Source organism: Sporobolomyces salmoneus (assembly GCF_050403485.1).
Source record: "Sporobolomyces salmoneus JCM6883 DNA, S_salmoneus_JCM6883_v1_ctg2, whole genome shotgun sequence".
Taxonomy (NCBI): Eukaryota; Fungi; Basidiomycota; class Microbotryomycetes; order Sporidiobolales; family Sporidiobolaceae; genus Sporobolomyces; species Sporobolomyces salmoneus.
The window spans coordinates 224368-236760 of NW_027481161.1; the positions used below are offsets into that span (position 1 = coordinate 224368).

The window sequence follows — 12393 nt, forward strand, 5'->3', positions numbered from 1 at the left end:
TTCCGCGAGAAGTTCTGGAGTTCTCAGCTCTTCAAACTCATGCCTCTCGACTAACACGCGCGACTGGGAATGGTCTCTCTCGAGCGTCTCTCGAATGCTCGCCAGACGATCGACAGAGAGTAGTCAAAATGCTGCGTTATTACACCAAAAGGTCCTCTTTCTAAGCTCCTAATCGTTTACCCCTCGAGTTCTCAGGCCTTTTGTCCACCTTACGTCCTCGTGCGACATAGTACTCCTGTGAGTCGATTCCAAAATAGCATAGTCGTCAGGTTCTCGAAACGAAGCGACTCTTGTGGCAGAGAGAACAGACTCACCCAAGCTAATCTCATGACTTCTCCATCCGCTTCATAAGGACTCGGTACTTCACTCACTCCCGGTGACGCCGTAGGATGCCGCAGGTACACTGCCGAACAAGTAGAGAACGAAGGTTCGATATAAGGAGGGATGAAGAGGAACGGAGCGGCGAAATCGGGGAGTTTGAATCGGAGTGGTTTTTGAGCGGCGGAAGACGAGGAAGCTAGAGGGGCAGGAGGAGGAGGGACGGGAGATTCGGCGGAGACAGAAGCGTCGGTTGAGTCTTCGGAAGAGGCAGAGTCGGAGGAAGAAGGCGAGGATGAAGGTTTTTTGGTTTTCGGTCGTTGGAGAGTGGAAACGGCTTCAGGGTCGACAGAGATTAGATCTCCCGGTTGAAGTTTCGTGTTTGCATCGGTAACCTGTTCGCGTTCGAAGCTGATCAGCCGTAGTCTACGAGAGGGAAGGAGAGAGCGGTTTACCTTTTGACCGTTCAATTTTACTTTTCCGTGAATCACCATCTGCCTCGCCTTGTACACGCTGTCGGCGAAACAACACCTAAATACGACCGTATCCAACCTCTTCTCGACCTCGCTAAACATCATACTCGCTAGAGGTACTTTTGCTTCTCCCGCGAGTTTGTTCCCAACGATCGGAGGTAGTCCATTCGGCAAGTAGCCCTTCTTGAACTTTTTTTCTGGAATCCAGTCCCCGTGGTACCCTCGCACTAGTTGCTTCGCTTTCCATTTCTGTTGGAACATCGTTAAAGCAGATTTGGTGAATTTAGTGTCGGCTGTCGGAGGGCCGTAGGTGCGCTGGTACAGGTTGTAGAGGTTTGCCGGTGACCAACTCTAACAGCCATATCAGTTCGGTCAGCATGCGTTCAGGAGGGAGCGAGAGAGATCAAAAGTGTGAGATGAGGGAGAAGTTCTTTCTCACCATTCGAGGGAGGCATTTGATGATATGAGTCGGATTCTTGGCTTTGTGACCCATCTTAGAACGGTGGGATTGAGCAGTCGGGACTCGGGAGTGATGTTGGATGAAAAGAGCTGGCTTCCGATAAATTTCTTGCAGACCCCCCGACTCTCGCAATGGCAAAATCTTCGACTTTCCCGCCTTAATATGATATGTTGATCGTCTATTTACAAACGTGAAGAAAAGGAGCAAAACTCTATGCCCAACCTTCCAACCTTCCACCTTCACTGACCGTTTTCCCTGTTCCTTTCCCTAAGCCCCAGACCTCCTTCCTCATGATCCCCTCTACCATCTCTGCAATCGCCAACGACGATGTGAGTCCCGGCGATTCTATTCCTGTCAATGAGACGAATCCCGGTTGAGGATGCGTAATCGAGAAATCAACCGCCGTTTCTCCTTTCTTCGACAATTTCGGTCGAATCCCAGCGTAATCTGGTGAGAACCCTTCCGCTTTCACTTGAGGGAGGAACTTTTGCACCTCTTCGATTGCGAGTGACATGCGTTCTTCGTCCGCTGCGAGGTTTTGTTCCCAGAAATCAGGGACGTCTTCGCCGTTTTCGAGAGGTGGATCGAGCCATTGAACGTCGGGACCGAATCGGATCTCGTTGTCGAGACTCATGGTGAGATGGGTTCCCAGCCCGCTCAAGGATCTGTCCTCCGTTGCGAAAGAAAGGATCAGTCTGGCTGTTGACTCGAGCTGGCAGATTCGAAGGCAAATTCCGACTCACACATTCTCTTCAGGACATGGATATAATAGATGCTTGACGTTTGAGACTCCTGGTCCTCGATCTGTATCGAAGGTACGAGGGAGATAAGAACTATCTGGGGTCTTCGCGGGAGAAAGAGTCGAACTCACAGGAGAAATAGGAGCCCTTTGCAAAATGCAGTCTCAGCTTTTTATCGTCTGGCAAGATCTGATTCAAGATGTGATGTGCGCTGCTCACAAAGCCACGAAATTCAGCGCTTTGAAACCTTTCCCGAGAAAGCTCGAGCAGAATTCCTCCTTACTTGAGCCCCGCAGCATTCACGACAGACTTGGCGAGTACTGCTGTTCTCTCCCCTTCACCGCCACTTCCATCGTCCGTTACAGTCTGCACCACCCATCCAGACTCGGTACCGTCTCCTCGTTTTCCTCCTCCGGTCGGTTCGTGTCGGTCTATCCGCACAGCTCGAGTTCCATACACGAGTTCTCCTGTTTCACTATCCATGATCTCTACGACGGTGATAATGCAGAGTCGGGTCAGCTCCAGGGGACAGAACGAGTAGGAGTGGTCCAGAGGTTTTACCTTTCTCGAGATTCTCCATCAAAGAGTGAGAATCGACAATCCCCGTCAAAGGACTCCTCAATGCACTGACCACTCTCTCCCCAACATCCGGTTCCAGTTCCCTTACCTCATCTCCCGATAACCATTCTAGCGGTACTTCGAGTCGATTCCTCTTCAATTCCTTCGATTTCGCAAACAGTTTCTCGAGGTATTTCTCCTGATCCTTCGAAGACGCTAGGACGAGTTTCCCTGTTTGTCGATACGGGATTCCGTGTTCTTTGCACCGAGAATAGAGGAGATCTCGACCGCGAATACAGAGGGAGGTTTTGAGGGAGTTCGGAGGGTAATAAATTCCTGAATGGATCACTTCGCTGTTCCGGCTTGAGGTTTCTTGTCCTACTTGACCATGTCTATCCTCGTGAAGAGAAGCAGAGAGTCAGCTCGAGCTGGGCGTTCAAGAGAGGGCAGCGACTATCAGAGAGAGTTCAAGCTCACCTTTCGACGAGGAAGGTAGTCTTGTCGACGAAAGCTTTCGTCAACCTCTCAGCTATCGCTAGTCCCTATGAGAGCGAGTGTCAGATGGAGGAATTCGGCTCGGGGAGTGGGGAGATAAGAGAGTTGGGAGAGGAAAGAACTCACGACTACTCCGCCTCCAATGACGAGTGTATCGACTGTTAGCGAAGGTGCAAGGTATGGGTATTGTCTCCGTAGCATGGACTTGGTGAGAGGTTGAAGGTGGAAAATGTTTCTCATCTCTCTTGCCCTCTTTCCACTCACTCTCGACACGTAAACGCCAGATCGTAGCCTCGTGGACTTCTGAACCGACTGGTGAATGCGTGGTGTCGGTCAAAGCTCGCCCTCGACGTTACAGGCGGCCTTGAAGGAATAATTCGACTCCTCTGCGTCGTCGAGTCCTCTCCATCCGTGTGTGGTGTCTGAACGGGCTTGTGAGGGTTCTGCGTGCTCTCTTTGTGCTCTAGTATCGAACTTCCTCCTCGAGAACCAGAGGAAACTTCCCTGGCCCAATTTCGCAACTTTCGCTCAGTCTCGCTCAGTTTTCTTTCTTCAAGCGACTCAACACCACCACGAGTAAGCTCCTCTCTGTACATCCTATACTTTCATAGAATATGCTGATCCCCATCGCGCGAGGACAGTGTCTACGACTCGAGCGGAGAAGAGATCGCGACCCCAAACATTTTCCGTCTTTTCGCTTGGTGAGTCTCTCTCGCTCTCACTCCTTTGTACGGACGGTATGCTGGCATTCGTGCTCTATCGGACTCGTGCATGACCAGACTTCTACCTCAGTGACAGTCACACGGACGCTCCCGATTAGAAACGTAGTTGAACCGGGGTTCTTCTTCGCCTGACCTCCTTTCGCCGCGGTAGTCACTCGTGTACGGTGAGGATGGACTCGCTGGTGATCTGGATTAGGAGAAAGTATACCGAGTCTGCAGGGTGTAGAAGGTGCGGAAGGAGGATGAAACTGTTCATTTTTGTGAACGTACTCCTCATCTTTGTTCGCCCCTTCCGCTTCATTTGCAAGGTTGCTCTCACCAAATAAGACTTTGACGTCCCTACGAAAGGATGGGTCGGGTCGTTGCGATGCTTCGGGACTATCTCATGGATCTAGACGATTCGAGTAGCACCAGATTTGTGAGACTTCCCCTTCCTTCCTCGAGCCCTCCTTCACCTCCTCCGCCTCTTCTTCTGACCGAGCGTCAACGTTCCCTTGCGCCCCGAGCAACACCATGCAAATTGCTCGTATCACGCTCTACATCCTCGCGATCCTCTCAGCCACCGTTACGTGGTGTCTCGCTGCCGCTTTCCTCGCTCTCACGGAGAGCCATCTCAATCAGTGAGTATCTCTGTTCCTCCTCGGTCGATTAGTCTTCGCTGAATCTCAGGGTGGTAGGTTCTATCGCGGCGACATTGCTCTTCTCGTTTTCGGAATACTTGCAATGTTGTTCCTCCCTTTCCTCGCCTGGCTCGGTTCTGGACACCGTCGTGAGAATTTGACTGGACCTACCATTGCTGAATCGATTGTGAGTGAACTCTTAAGCAGTCTCTTCGAGTCAGAGAAGCTGATCCTTATTTGCACAGACTGTCTTTATCTTTTGGGCAATTTTCCTCGGTATCTCCCTCGTCTCCCTACACTCTCTTCCCTTAACTGACGACTCACTCGTCTCTCAGCTGCATCGGCCAAATTCTCCGCGTCTTTCCACGGCATCAATGGCTGGAGCAATCGTTGTCGAATCGGATTTCAACTCTGTTCAGTCGGTCGAGCTTTGATGGCCTTTGGTTGGATCACCTTCGGACTCCTCACCGCCCTCTTCTTCGTCGTCGTCGCTCACGGAATCTTTCACGAGGACGAAAGGAAACGCGAGGAGGAACAACGTCGTGCCAACATCAACGTCGTGCCTAACGAGAACGCGCCTTATTCGACGAACGCGCAAGGACCAGTCGGTCAACAACAGCCGCAACAGCAACAAGGAGGAGGAGGAATGACTCAGGTTACTACGGCTCCAGTTTGAGTTTTGACCCATCGCTGATATTTCTCAGTCTTTCCTTCTTCCTCGTTTGATCTCTTCCCTTCCTTTTCAGTATGTTCTGCTTTCTGTATCTGCGTCAATGCCGATAATTTCTCGTCGCGACTCTGGGTGTGAGCCGTGCGCTGAAAGAGAACAGGCGCTCGAGGAGATTCTCCTTCGATTCTTCGTGTGTCCGCTCGACGGTCATTCTTACTCGCTCGAGCGATAGTATGAGGATACTGGCGTCGAGGAGACGAGTGCATAAGTGACCTTCTTCCCCGACTTCAGCGAGAGTCATCTCCTCCGGACATCTCACCATCTTGCTTCAGCCTCCTGCGACAGCTTCTATTCTGGGCTCGAGGCAGGTAACACTGGTCAGTCGACTTCCGAACGAGAGGGTTCGAAGACGTCAGATTCAGATCGCATAGAAGCTCAAAACTCCAAAAAAAAAAAGTTGCATGAAGGCGATCGTCGAACAGGAGTCGTTCGTCTCCTCTTCATCTCCTACTACCCGCTCGACATACATCGACCGGGACTATATGATCTGGCGCGTACGAACAGCGCTGTACTCCATCGTATTCATCTTTAGTTTCCTCGCTTTCGCGCTTTCAGCTGCTTTCATCGTTTGGACGAATTCGGGCCTGAGGTGAGCCGATTCCCCCTCCCAAATACCCAAAGTGCTGACGGAACGACTGATTGACTCTCAATGTAGTCCGCTGAGGGAGGGAAGCGTCGCAGTCCTGGCTGCCTGCCTCCTCAACGTTCTCACTCTCTCGTATCTGTGAGTCCACCGCTCTCCAGCGATCAAAAGTATCCTACATAGTAAGTGTGTAAACAGCTGACCTCGAGCGAGATCGATACAGTCACTTCCGCCCTCGTTTGCGACCTTCAACCGAGCTGATTCTCCTTTTCGTCCTTTGGATTACCTTGCTCCGTGAGTGAACCGCCCTTCTTCGGCGTTCATGACCACTCTGGCTGACCTTCTATCTGTTTTCGAACAGTCGGAGCTGCGAGCTTCTCGGATCAGCTCACCGACCTCGATTCTTGCGAAGACTCGAATTGCTCTCTTGGTATAGCAATTCAAGCTTTCGCCTGGTTGAGCTGGATCGCCCTCACCTTTCTTCTCGGAATCGTCGCCGTCTCCGCGATGATCTCGTCGGTGGGTGTCGACGACTCGGAATGGTCTGAGCCGCTTCAACGCTCGAACGTCGAAATTGAACCTTACGAGAAGGAGGCGCATTCGATCGTCGACCGCGCAGGTGGCACCCGAAGCTCTCGGAATCAAACAGCTACAACCTCAAGCTCGAACTCGATGCCACCGGATTAAGTTGTCGAGACCTCGGATTCGTTTCGTTGTCGAATGTATAATGATTTGGTTTTCTCGAAGCCTCGCACAAAGCTCTCGGGTGTCATCCACGTCGACAGATAGAGATAGAAAGTATATTAGCATGCTCGCACACAGAGAGAAGAACCACGAGACAACTAGCGTGAGATCCGGAGAGAGTAAAAAAAAGAGAGATAAAAAAACACGCTTGAAAGAGTAAAGAGGGGGTATCTAGTTCGTAAAAGAGGAGAAAGAAAGAACACCACAGTCAATTAGCCCCAGAGATCCTGGGCTCTCGATTTCCTCGGAGCTTTCCCTGCCAACGAAGGTTGACGTTTCTTCGGAGCGACGACCACTTCCTCTCCATTCTCATCACTGCTACTCTCTTCGTCTTCCTCCTCATCGTCATCGTCTGGGACTCCTCTGAAGCTAGGTCGAGCACGTCTTGCGGCTCCCGATGCGTCTTGCGATAATTGACTCGAATTGATCGCGGCGGCAGTCGAAGCTCGAGTAGTTCGTCGTTTCGCCGCTTGAGCAGCCATCGAATCCAAATTCGACAAAGTTGGGAACATCGACGCTCGACCTCGAGTCGAAGGAGTTCGACCTGAAGCGACGGGAGCGCTCGCGGAAGGAGTCGCGTTCGAGTTGTTCGAACGAGTTTGACGAGGAGTTCCACTACCGACAACGGAAGCGGCAGCGGAAGGTTCGACGGATTTTCCACGACGGGTGACGGCGGGGAGAGGTGGAGCTAGTTGGGGAGTAGGTTGGGATGCGGAGACTCGAGGAGATTTAGGGGTATCAAGAGGTTGAGGTTGGGGAGATCTCGTTCGAGCGACAGCACCTCGAGTCATTCGTCCAGGAGTGGGAGGTGGGGGAGGAACGGCGAGAGATGATTGAGGGACAGGGGAAGGCGATCGAGCCTCTGAGGCAGGTTGAGGTTCGACGATTTTGGGACTAGTGGGACTCGACGCTTGAGATCCGTTTGCGTGTGGAGACGTTGCGAGAGGGTCCGAATCGATTTCACCTGATGGAGAAAGACCGAAGATCAGTTTGAGCATTCGAGAGACGCATGAAAGGGGTCTCACCATTTGCCATTTCTACATCATCATCTTGAGTCTGAGAAGTTCCCTGAGTCTCGAGGAACAGAGGCTTGTCTTTCTGTAGCGGGACGAATTGAGATTCTGCCGGTAGAGCGGGTGATTCTGCCTCGACGTTGCCAGATCGTTCACCGTCCTGAGGATCGCTCGACGAGAGTTGAGAGAACCGAGCTTCGGGACTCCCGTGCTGAGGAGGAGAAGAGAGGTTGCCAATCGTCGAGAGATCAGGATAGAGACGTTTGTTGGGCGAAGATTGAGTTTGAGAGGGGAAGGGAAGAGATTCTTGCGCGAGGCGTTCTTCGGTCTTGTCTTCCTCTTGAGCTGCTGAGACCACTTCTTCAGTCTCGACAGCGGTAGTGATCGGAGGTGCGTTCTCGTCAAGAGCCGAAGGTCGAGGAGCGGGAGGAGGAGAGTTTTCGAGAAGTGGTTCGGCGACCGAGGGAGCTCCGTTGACATTCGTGCTGGCCTTCGGGGTCGAGTCTAAGACTTGTTCCTCTTCCTCCTCCTCCTCTTCGGCAGTTCCAAGTGATTTGCGCAACTTTCGTTTTCTCCTTCTCTCCTCTTCTTCCTTCTCCTGTTCTTCCCAAAACGAAGCATCCAACTTCTGCGTTTGACTCTGAGTCTGACTCAACAACAATTCAACGTCGTCCTCTTGAGTCGCAGTCGCCGTTCCTTGCGACGAGGTGTTGCCGGTATTCGCGACGATCGGAGAATTCGCACCGAGTTGAGAACGTTTGAGGGGACTCGCGTTGTAACCATTGAGCGAAGCACCGTTGAAAGGGTTGACCCGAGAGGGAGTCGTCGTGGTCGAAGAGGAAGGAGGACCAAACAAGTTCGAGTTTTTACGTTTCTTGCCGAATGCAGATTTCGCGATATCGGAAATCGATTGACGACCACTCGTTGCGCCGCCTCGAAGTAATCCTGCTCGACTTCCAGCCGCAGGAGTATCGTCTTCGGATGATGAGTCGTCGTCGTCATCGGAAGAGTCGGAAGAGGAAGAAGAACCGGAAGAAGATTCGTTTCCTCCTCCGATCGTAGGAAGAGCTGGTTCGGGGGAAGAAGAAGGAAGTCGAACGTTCTGAGCCCTCGAGAGAGCTTCAGGTGTACCCGCGACGTTCGAGGTTGAACCGTTGACAAGGGATTTCGCGGGCGAGGCAGGCGCGAGGGAACGAGGTTTCTGAGCTGATTCGGGAGGAACGAGTTCTTCTTCCTCTTGCTCCGCACCGACGACAGGTGCGACTTGCTCCTCCTGATCGTCTTCAGGCGACTCTGATCGAAGTAGACGGGGTCCTCGCTTCTTTTGAGGACTGACGAGACTCATTTGAACTTCTTCGTCCGAAACTCCATCCGAAGAAGGCGCGGCACTTTCCGTCTGCGTTCGTGCGATATCTGGATTCTCACGAGGAGGAGGAGGTTGAGCTTGAGCGGGAGAAGATTGAGCGGGAATGACGGCAGGTTGTTGAGTCCATTCGATTTGATCCTCTTCCTCCTCGTCTCCTTCTGGCTCGTCTTGGATTTGAGGTTGGGTGGATTCGATAGCGACAGATTCAGGTTCGGAAGAAGGGACGACGACTTCCTCCTCCTGAACGACTGGAGCGGGAGCGGGAGCTGGCGAAGGTTCCTTCTCTTGAATCGGAACTTGTTCGACGAGAGTTCGGTCCTCCTCCTTCTCGTTCTCATCGACGACTTCTTTCTCGGGGACAGCGATCTCTTGTCGAGGTTCATCGATCTCCATCTTATCCTCCTCTTTTCTCTCGATAACCGGATCCTCGTTCTCCTCCGGTTCAGTCGAAGGTTCCCTCATCGTTTCTTCTGGTTGTTCCTCGACTACTTCCTTCCCCTTCCCCTTCTCGCTAGCACTAGGAGCCACGACCGATCCTTCTCTCGAAGAAGAAGTAGCGCCCCCAACACTCTGTTTGATCTGTTTCTTCTCTTCTCGTCCTAATCGTACTCGACGTTTCTTACGTCCTCCATTTCCCGATACCGAAGAAGCGGCGGAAGCTGGGGGAGTATCGAGATCTCCGTTTTGGGTTTGAACTTGAGTTTGAGAGGGAGTGGGAGTGGGAGCGGGGATAGAGAGTGGAGCGGGAGAAGGTTTATTGGGAGAAGAAGGGCGTTTCGAGGGTGAAGCTTGTTTCGTTGGAGAAGGAACTCTGACGGGGGATGAAGCGGGAAGAGGGATCGATGCTGGATCGACAGCAGCAGTTGGGGTCGGTGGTCTCTGCGCGGGAGATTCGACTTGAAGAGGCGAAACTTGAAGTCGATTAGAGTTTGAAGGACCAGCTTCTGGTTGAACTTGCGCTGGAGGTTGAGGTTGAGGGGTCGATTCAGCCGTCGAAACGACGCTGTTCTCGTTCGTCGTCGTCGCGGCGTTGTTGTTGTTGGTAGAAGCCGCCGCAGCTCTCGCCTTGATTCGTTTCTCTTCTTTCTTCTTCTCCTTTTTCCTCTCCTTCTTCGCCTTCCCCATCTCATCCTTCTTCCCTCCCTCACTCGCTCCATCCTCCTGATCATCGTCCTCTTCCCCATCTCCATCTTCCTCACCTCGAAGTCTCTTCAATCCCCTCTCGATTCCCCTCTTCAAACATTTCTCGTACCCGGCACTCGCTAACGCATCCGCCAATGCCTCGACTAATCGTTCGTTCCCGACGAGACTCGCATCGGGAGGGAAAGAGTAGACGGTCGAAATCAGGATTGGGACGGCGGCTTTAAGGAGAGGGGCGGGAGTATCAGCTCGTGCGTGGTTGTGCGAAGAGGAAGAGATCGTCATAGCGGTGGAGTTCTTCTTCGAAGGGGATCTCTTCGAGGGAGATTGAGGAGGTTTCTTTGAAGTCGAGTTTGAGGGTTTCGAGCTGGAAGTCGACGATGATTGAGGAGCTGCAGCTGCAGCTCCATTAGGAAGAGAAGCTCTCGATTGAGAACGAAGTGCACGAGTAGATCCCGAGGAGGTAGAGGTAGAGACGGAGGAGGAAGAAGGAGCGGGGATGAGAGCTCGAGAAGTCGAAGGAACGGGTTCAGAAGTCACGATTTTACGTTTCTTTGCTGGAGTTGAAGCTGAACGTGCAGAGGCTGCTTCAGGGGCTGAGTTTGAGGTCGAGGCGGGCTGGGAAGAAGAGATGGAAGGTTCGTCGGTAGAGTCGAGTCGTTTACGTTTCTTGTTCGAAGTTGCTCCGTTCGTGGGAGGGACGGCGGTCGATGAGGAGGAAGTCGAAGGTCCAGAGGTAGCTTGAGCGGGAGTGGGAGGAGGCTGCGAATTCAAAGACTCTCAATTAGTCCCCTGAATCGGATCAAAGAGAGGCAATTCTAGAGCATCAAACTCACGACGACAAGTTTCTCTTTCGCTTTGCCTTTCCCCTTCTTATCCTTCTTTGTCTCCCCGACAACGGTAGGAGTTTCAACCGTCGCTTGAGGCGTCTCAGCTTCATCAACTTGCATCTGATCCCCCTCGACGACAACTTCTTTCCCTTTCCCTTTCTTATCCTTCTTCTTCTTCTGCGGCGACGAAGGAGCAGGTACTTCAATGACAGGTACGATTTTCTCCTTCTTCTTCTTCTTCTCCTTCTCGGTATTTGATGCTGGTTTCTCGACTGCAGCAGCAGGAAGAGGAGCGGAAGGTTCAACGGGTTTCTCCTTTTCCTTCGTCGGTACTGGTTCTGGTTGTTTCTCCGAAGATGAAGAAGTCGCTTCTGGTACTTCCTGAGCTTGAGCTTGAGCTTTCTCGAGAGCTTTCAATCTTTTCTTCTCAGCTTTCTTCGCTTCCTTCTTCGCTTCCTTCTCGGCTTTTCGAGCAGCTTTTCGAGCGGCCTTCGAGTCTTCGTTTTCTACTGCAGGCTGAGAGGGAGTAGGAGCAGAAGGAGTTGGTTCAGAAGATTCGACGACGGCGGATGGCTTCGATTTTGAAGGTTTTGAGGATTTCGAGGTCGAAGGAGCAACGACGGGACTCGAAGGTGTAGGCTATGATGTATCATACGTAAATCCCTCGACTATGTCACACTCTGTGTGAAGAGACGGCAAGACTCACTTCAACGACCGTAACTTTTTTCTTTGATTTACTTTTCTTCTTCGTTTTCGCTTCACCCTCATTCTCATTCTCGTCTCCTTCTTGCTGCTGCTGAGGTTTCTTCATACTACTCGTGGTTGGTTGAACTGAGGTCGAGGTAGAAGCAGAAGTAGAGGGAGGAGCTTGAGTTTGAGTTTGAGTTTGAGCTAGTCTCGCCGCTTCTTTCTTCGCCAACACTCTCGAAAGCCAATCGTCCTCACTCGAAGTCGTATGAAGTTTCTTCTTATCCTTATCCTCCGCTCCCTTCTCTTGCTCTTTCACTTTCTTGGTCTTATGGAGTTTGTTCTTCGAGGGAGCAGGGACTGGGGGACGATCGACGGGTGAGTTGACCTGCGAGGAGGCGAGTTGATCGATCTCCTCCTCCTCCTCGGCGTCCTCCTCTTCGTCATCGTTGTTGTTGTCTCGAGTAGCAGGCGGTTTCGATTTCGAGGAAGAAGTGGAAGGGATCGAGGAACGACGTTTCGGGCGCGCCGAAGACGCAGGAGGGGGAGCCATCTTGTTTTCGTTAGATCGTTACTACGATCGTCACGCAGGCAGGGAAGGTCAGTAACGAGGGATTGGTGCATTGTTTTTTTCGATGGAGAAAGAGCGCGTTCTCCATTGAACTGACGCGTGGGAGGGAAGACAGACTTACAGGGAGTCGATAGAGCGAAATGGGTAGTACCTGGGTAGTCGTCGAGTGCTACTGAGGCGGAGTGGAGAGTTGAAGTGATGAGAAAAGAGAAATACCCTCGGAGGTGTTGGAATCGACGCTGCTTGTCGCTAAGCCGCCGTGCTGGTGATTCCTACTATCGACTACTCTTCTAAGAGCCCCAGTCGGAAGGGGCCGTTGACGAAGTCGAGGAAGAATCAGTCT

General features: G+C 52.1%; 5 protein-coding genes across 5 annotated transcripts; 2 read left to right on the top strand and 3 right to left on the bottom strand.

Moving 5' to 3' along the window:
- Window positions 1-160: 160 nt before the first annotated feature.
- On the bottom strand, window positions 161-1284 carry NAM9 (mitochondrial 37S ribosomal protein uS4m NAM9; the record flags this gene model as incomplete). The annotated part of the gene is made up of 4 exons (XM_076628570.1): window positions 161-235; window positions 315-713; window positions 774-1142; window positions 1231-1284. 4 exons carry the CDS (start codon window positions 1282-1284, stop codon window positions 161-163), a joined length of 897 nt encoding a protein of 298 aa, XP_076491306.1.
- A 178-nt stretch (window positions 1285-1462) lies between these two features.
- JCM6883_003600 (NAD(P)/FAD-dependent oxidoreductase) lies at window positions 1463-3245 on the bottom strand (the record flags this gene model as incomplete). Its single annotated transcript, XM_076628571.1, has 7 exons — window positions 1463-1916; window positions 1995-2055; window positions 2123-2202; window positions 2275-2479; window positions 2553-2941; window positions 3027-3091; window positions 3171-3245. The coding sequence occupies 7 exons, from the start codon at window positions 3243-3245 to the stop codon at window positions 1463-1465; spliced, it is 1329 nt and encodes a 442-aa protein (XP_076491307.1).
- A 1034-nt stretch (window positions 3246-4279) lies between these two features.
- Window positions 4280-5062, top strand: JCM6883_003601 (uncharacterized protein; the record flags this gene model as incomplete). Its single annotated transcript, XM_076628572.1, has 4 exons — window positions 4280-4386; window positions 4444-4573; window positions 4632-4662; window positions 4722-5062. The coding sequence occupies 4 exons, from the start codon at window positions 4280-4282 to the stop codon at window positions 5060-5062; spliced, it is 609 nt and encodes a 202-aa protein (XP_076491308.1).
- Window positions 5063-5598: 536 nt separating this feature from the next.
- JCM6883_003602 (uncharacterized protein) lies at window positions 5599-6386 on the top strand (the record flags this gene model as incomplete). The annotated part of the gene is made up of 4 exons (XM_076628573.1): window positions 5599-5705; window positions 5772-5840; window positions 5923-5993; window positions 6061-6386. 4 exons carry the CDS (start codon window positions 5599-5601, stop codon window positions 6384-6386), a joined length of 573 nt encoding a protein of 190 aa, XP_076491309.1.
- A 269-nt stretch (window positions 6387-6655) lies between these two features.
- On the bottom strand, window positions 6656-12032 carry JCM6883_003603 (uncharacterized protein; the record flags this gene model as incomplete). The annotated part of the gene is made up of 4 exons (XM_076628574.1): window positions 6656-7407; window positions 7469-10724; window positions 10799-11431; window positions 11499-12032. 4 exons carry the CDS (start codon window positions 12030-12032, stop codon window positions 6656-6658), a joined length of 5175 nt encoding a protein of 1724 aa, XP_076491310.1.
- Between the last annotated feature and the right edge of the window lie 361 nt (window positions 12033-12393).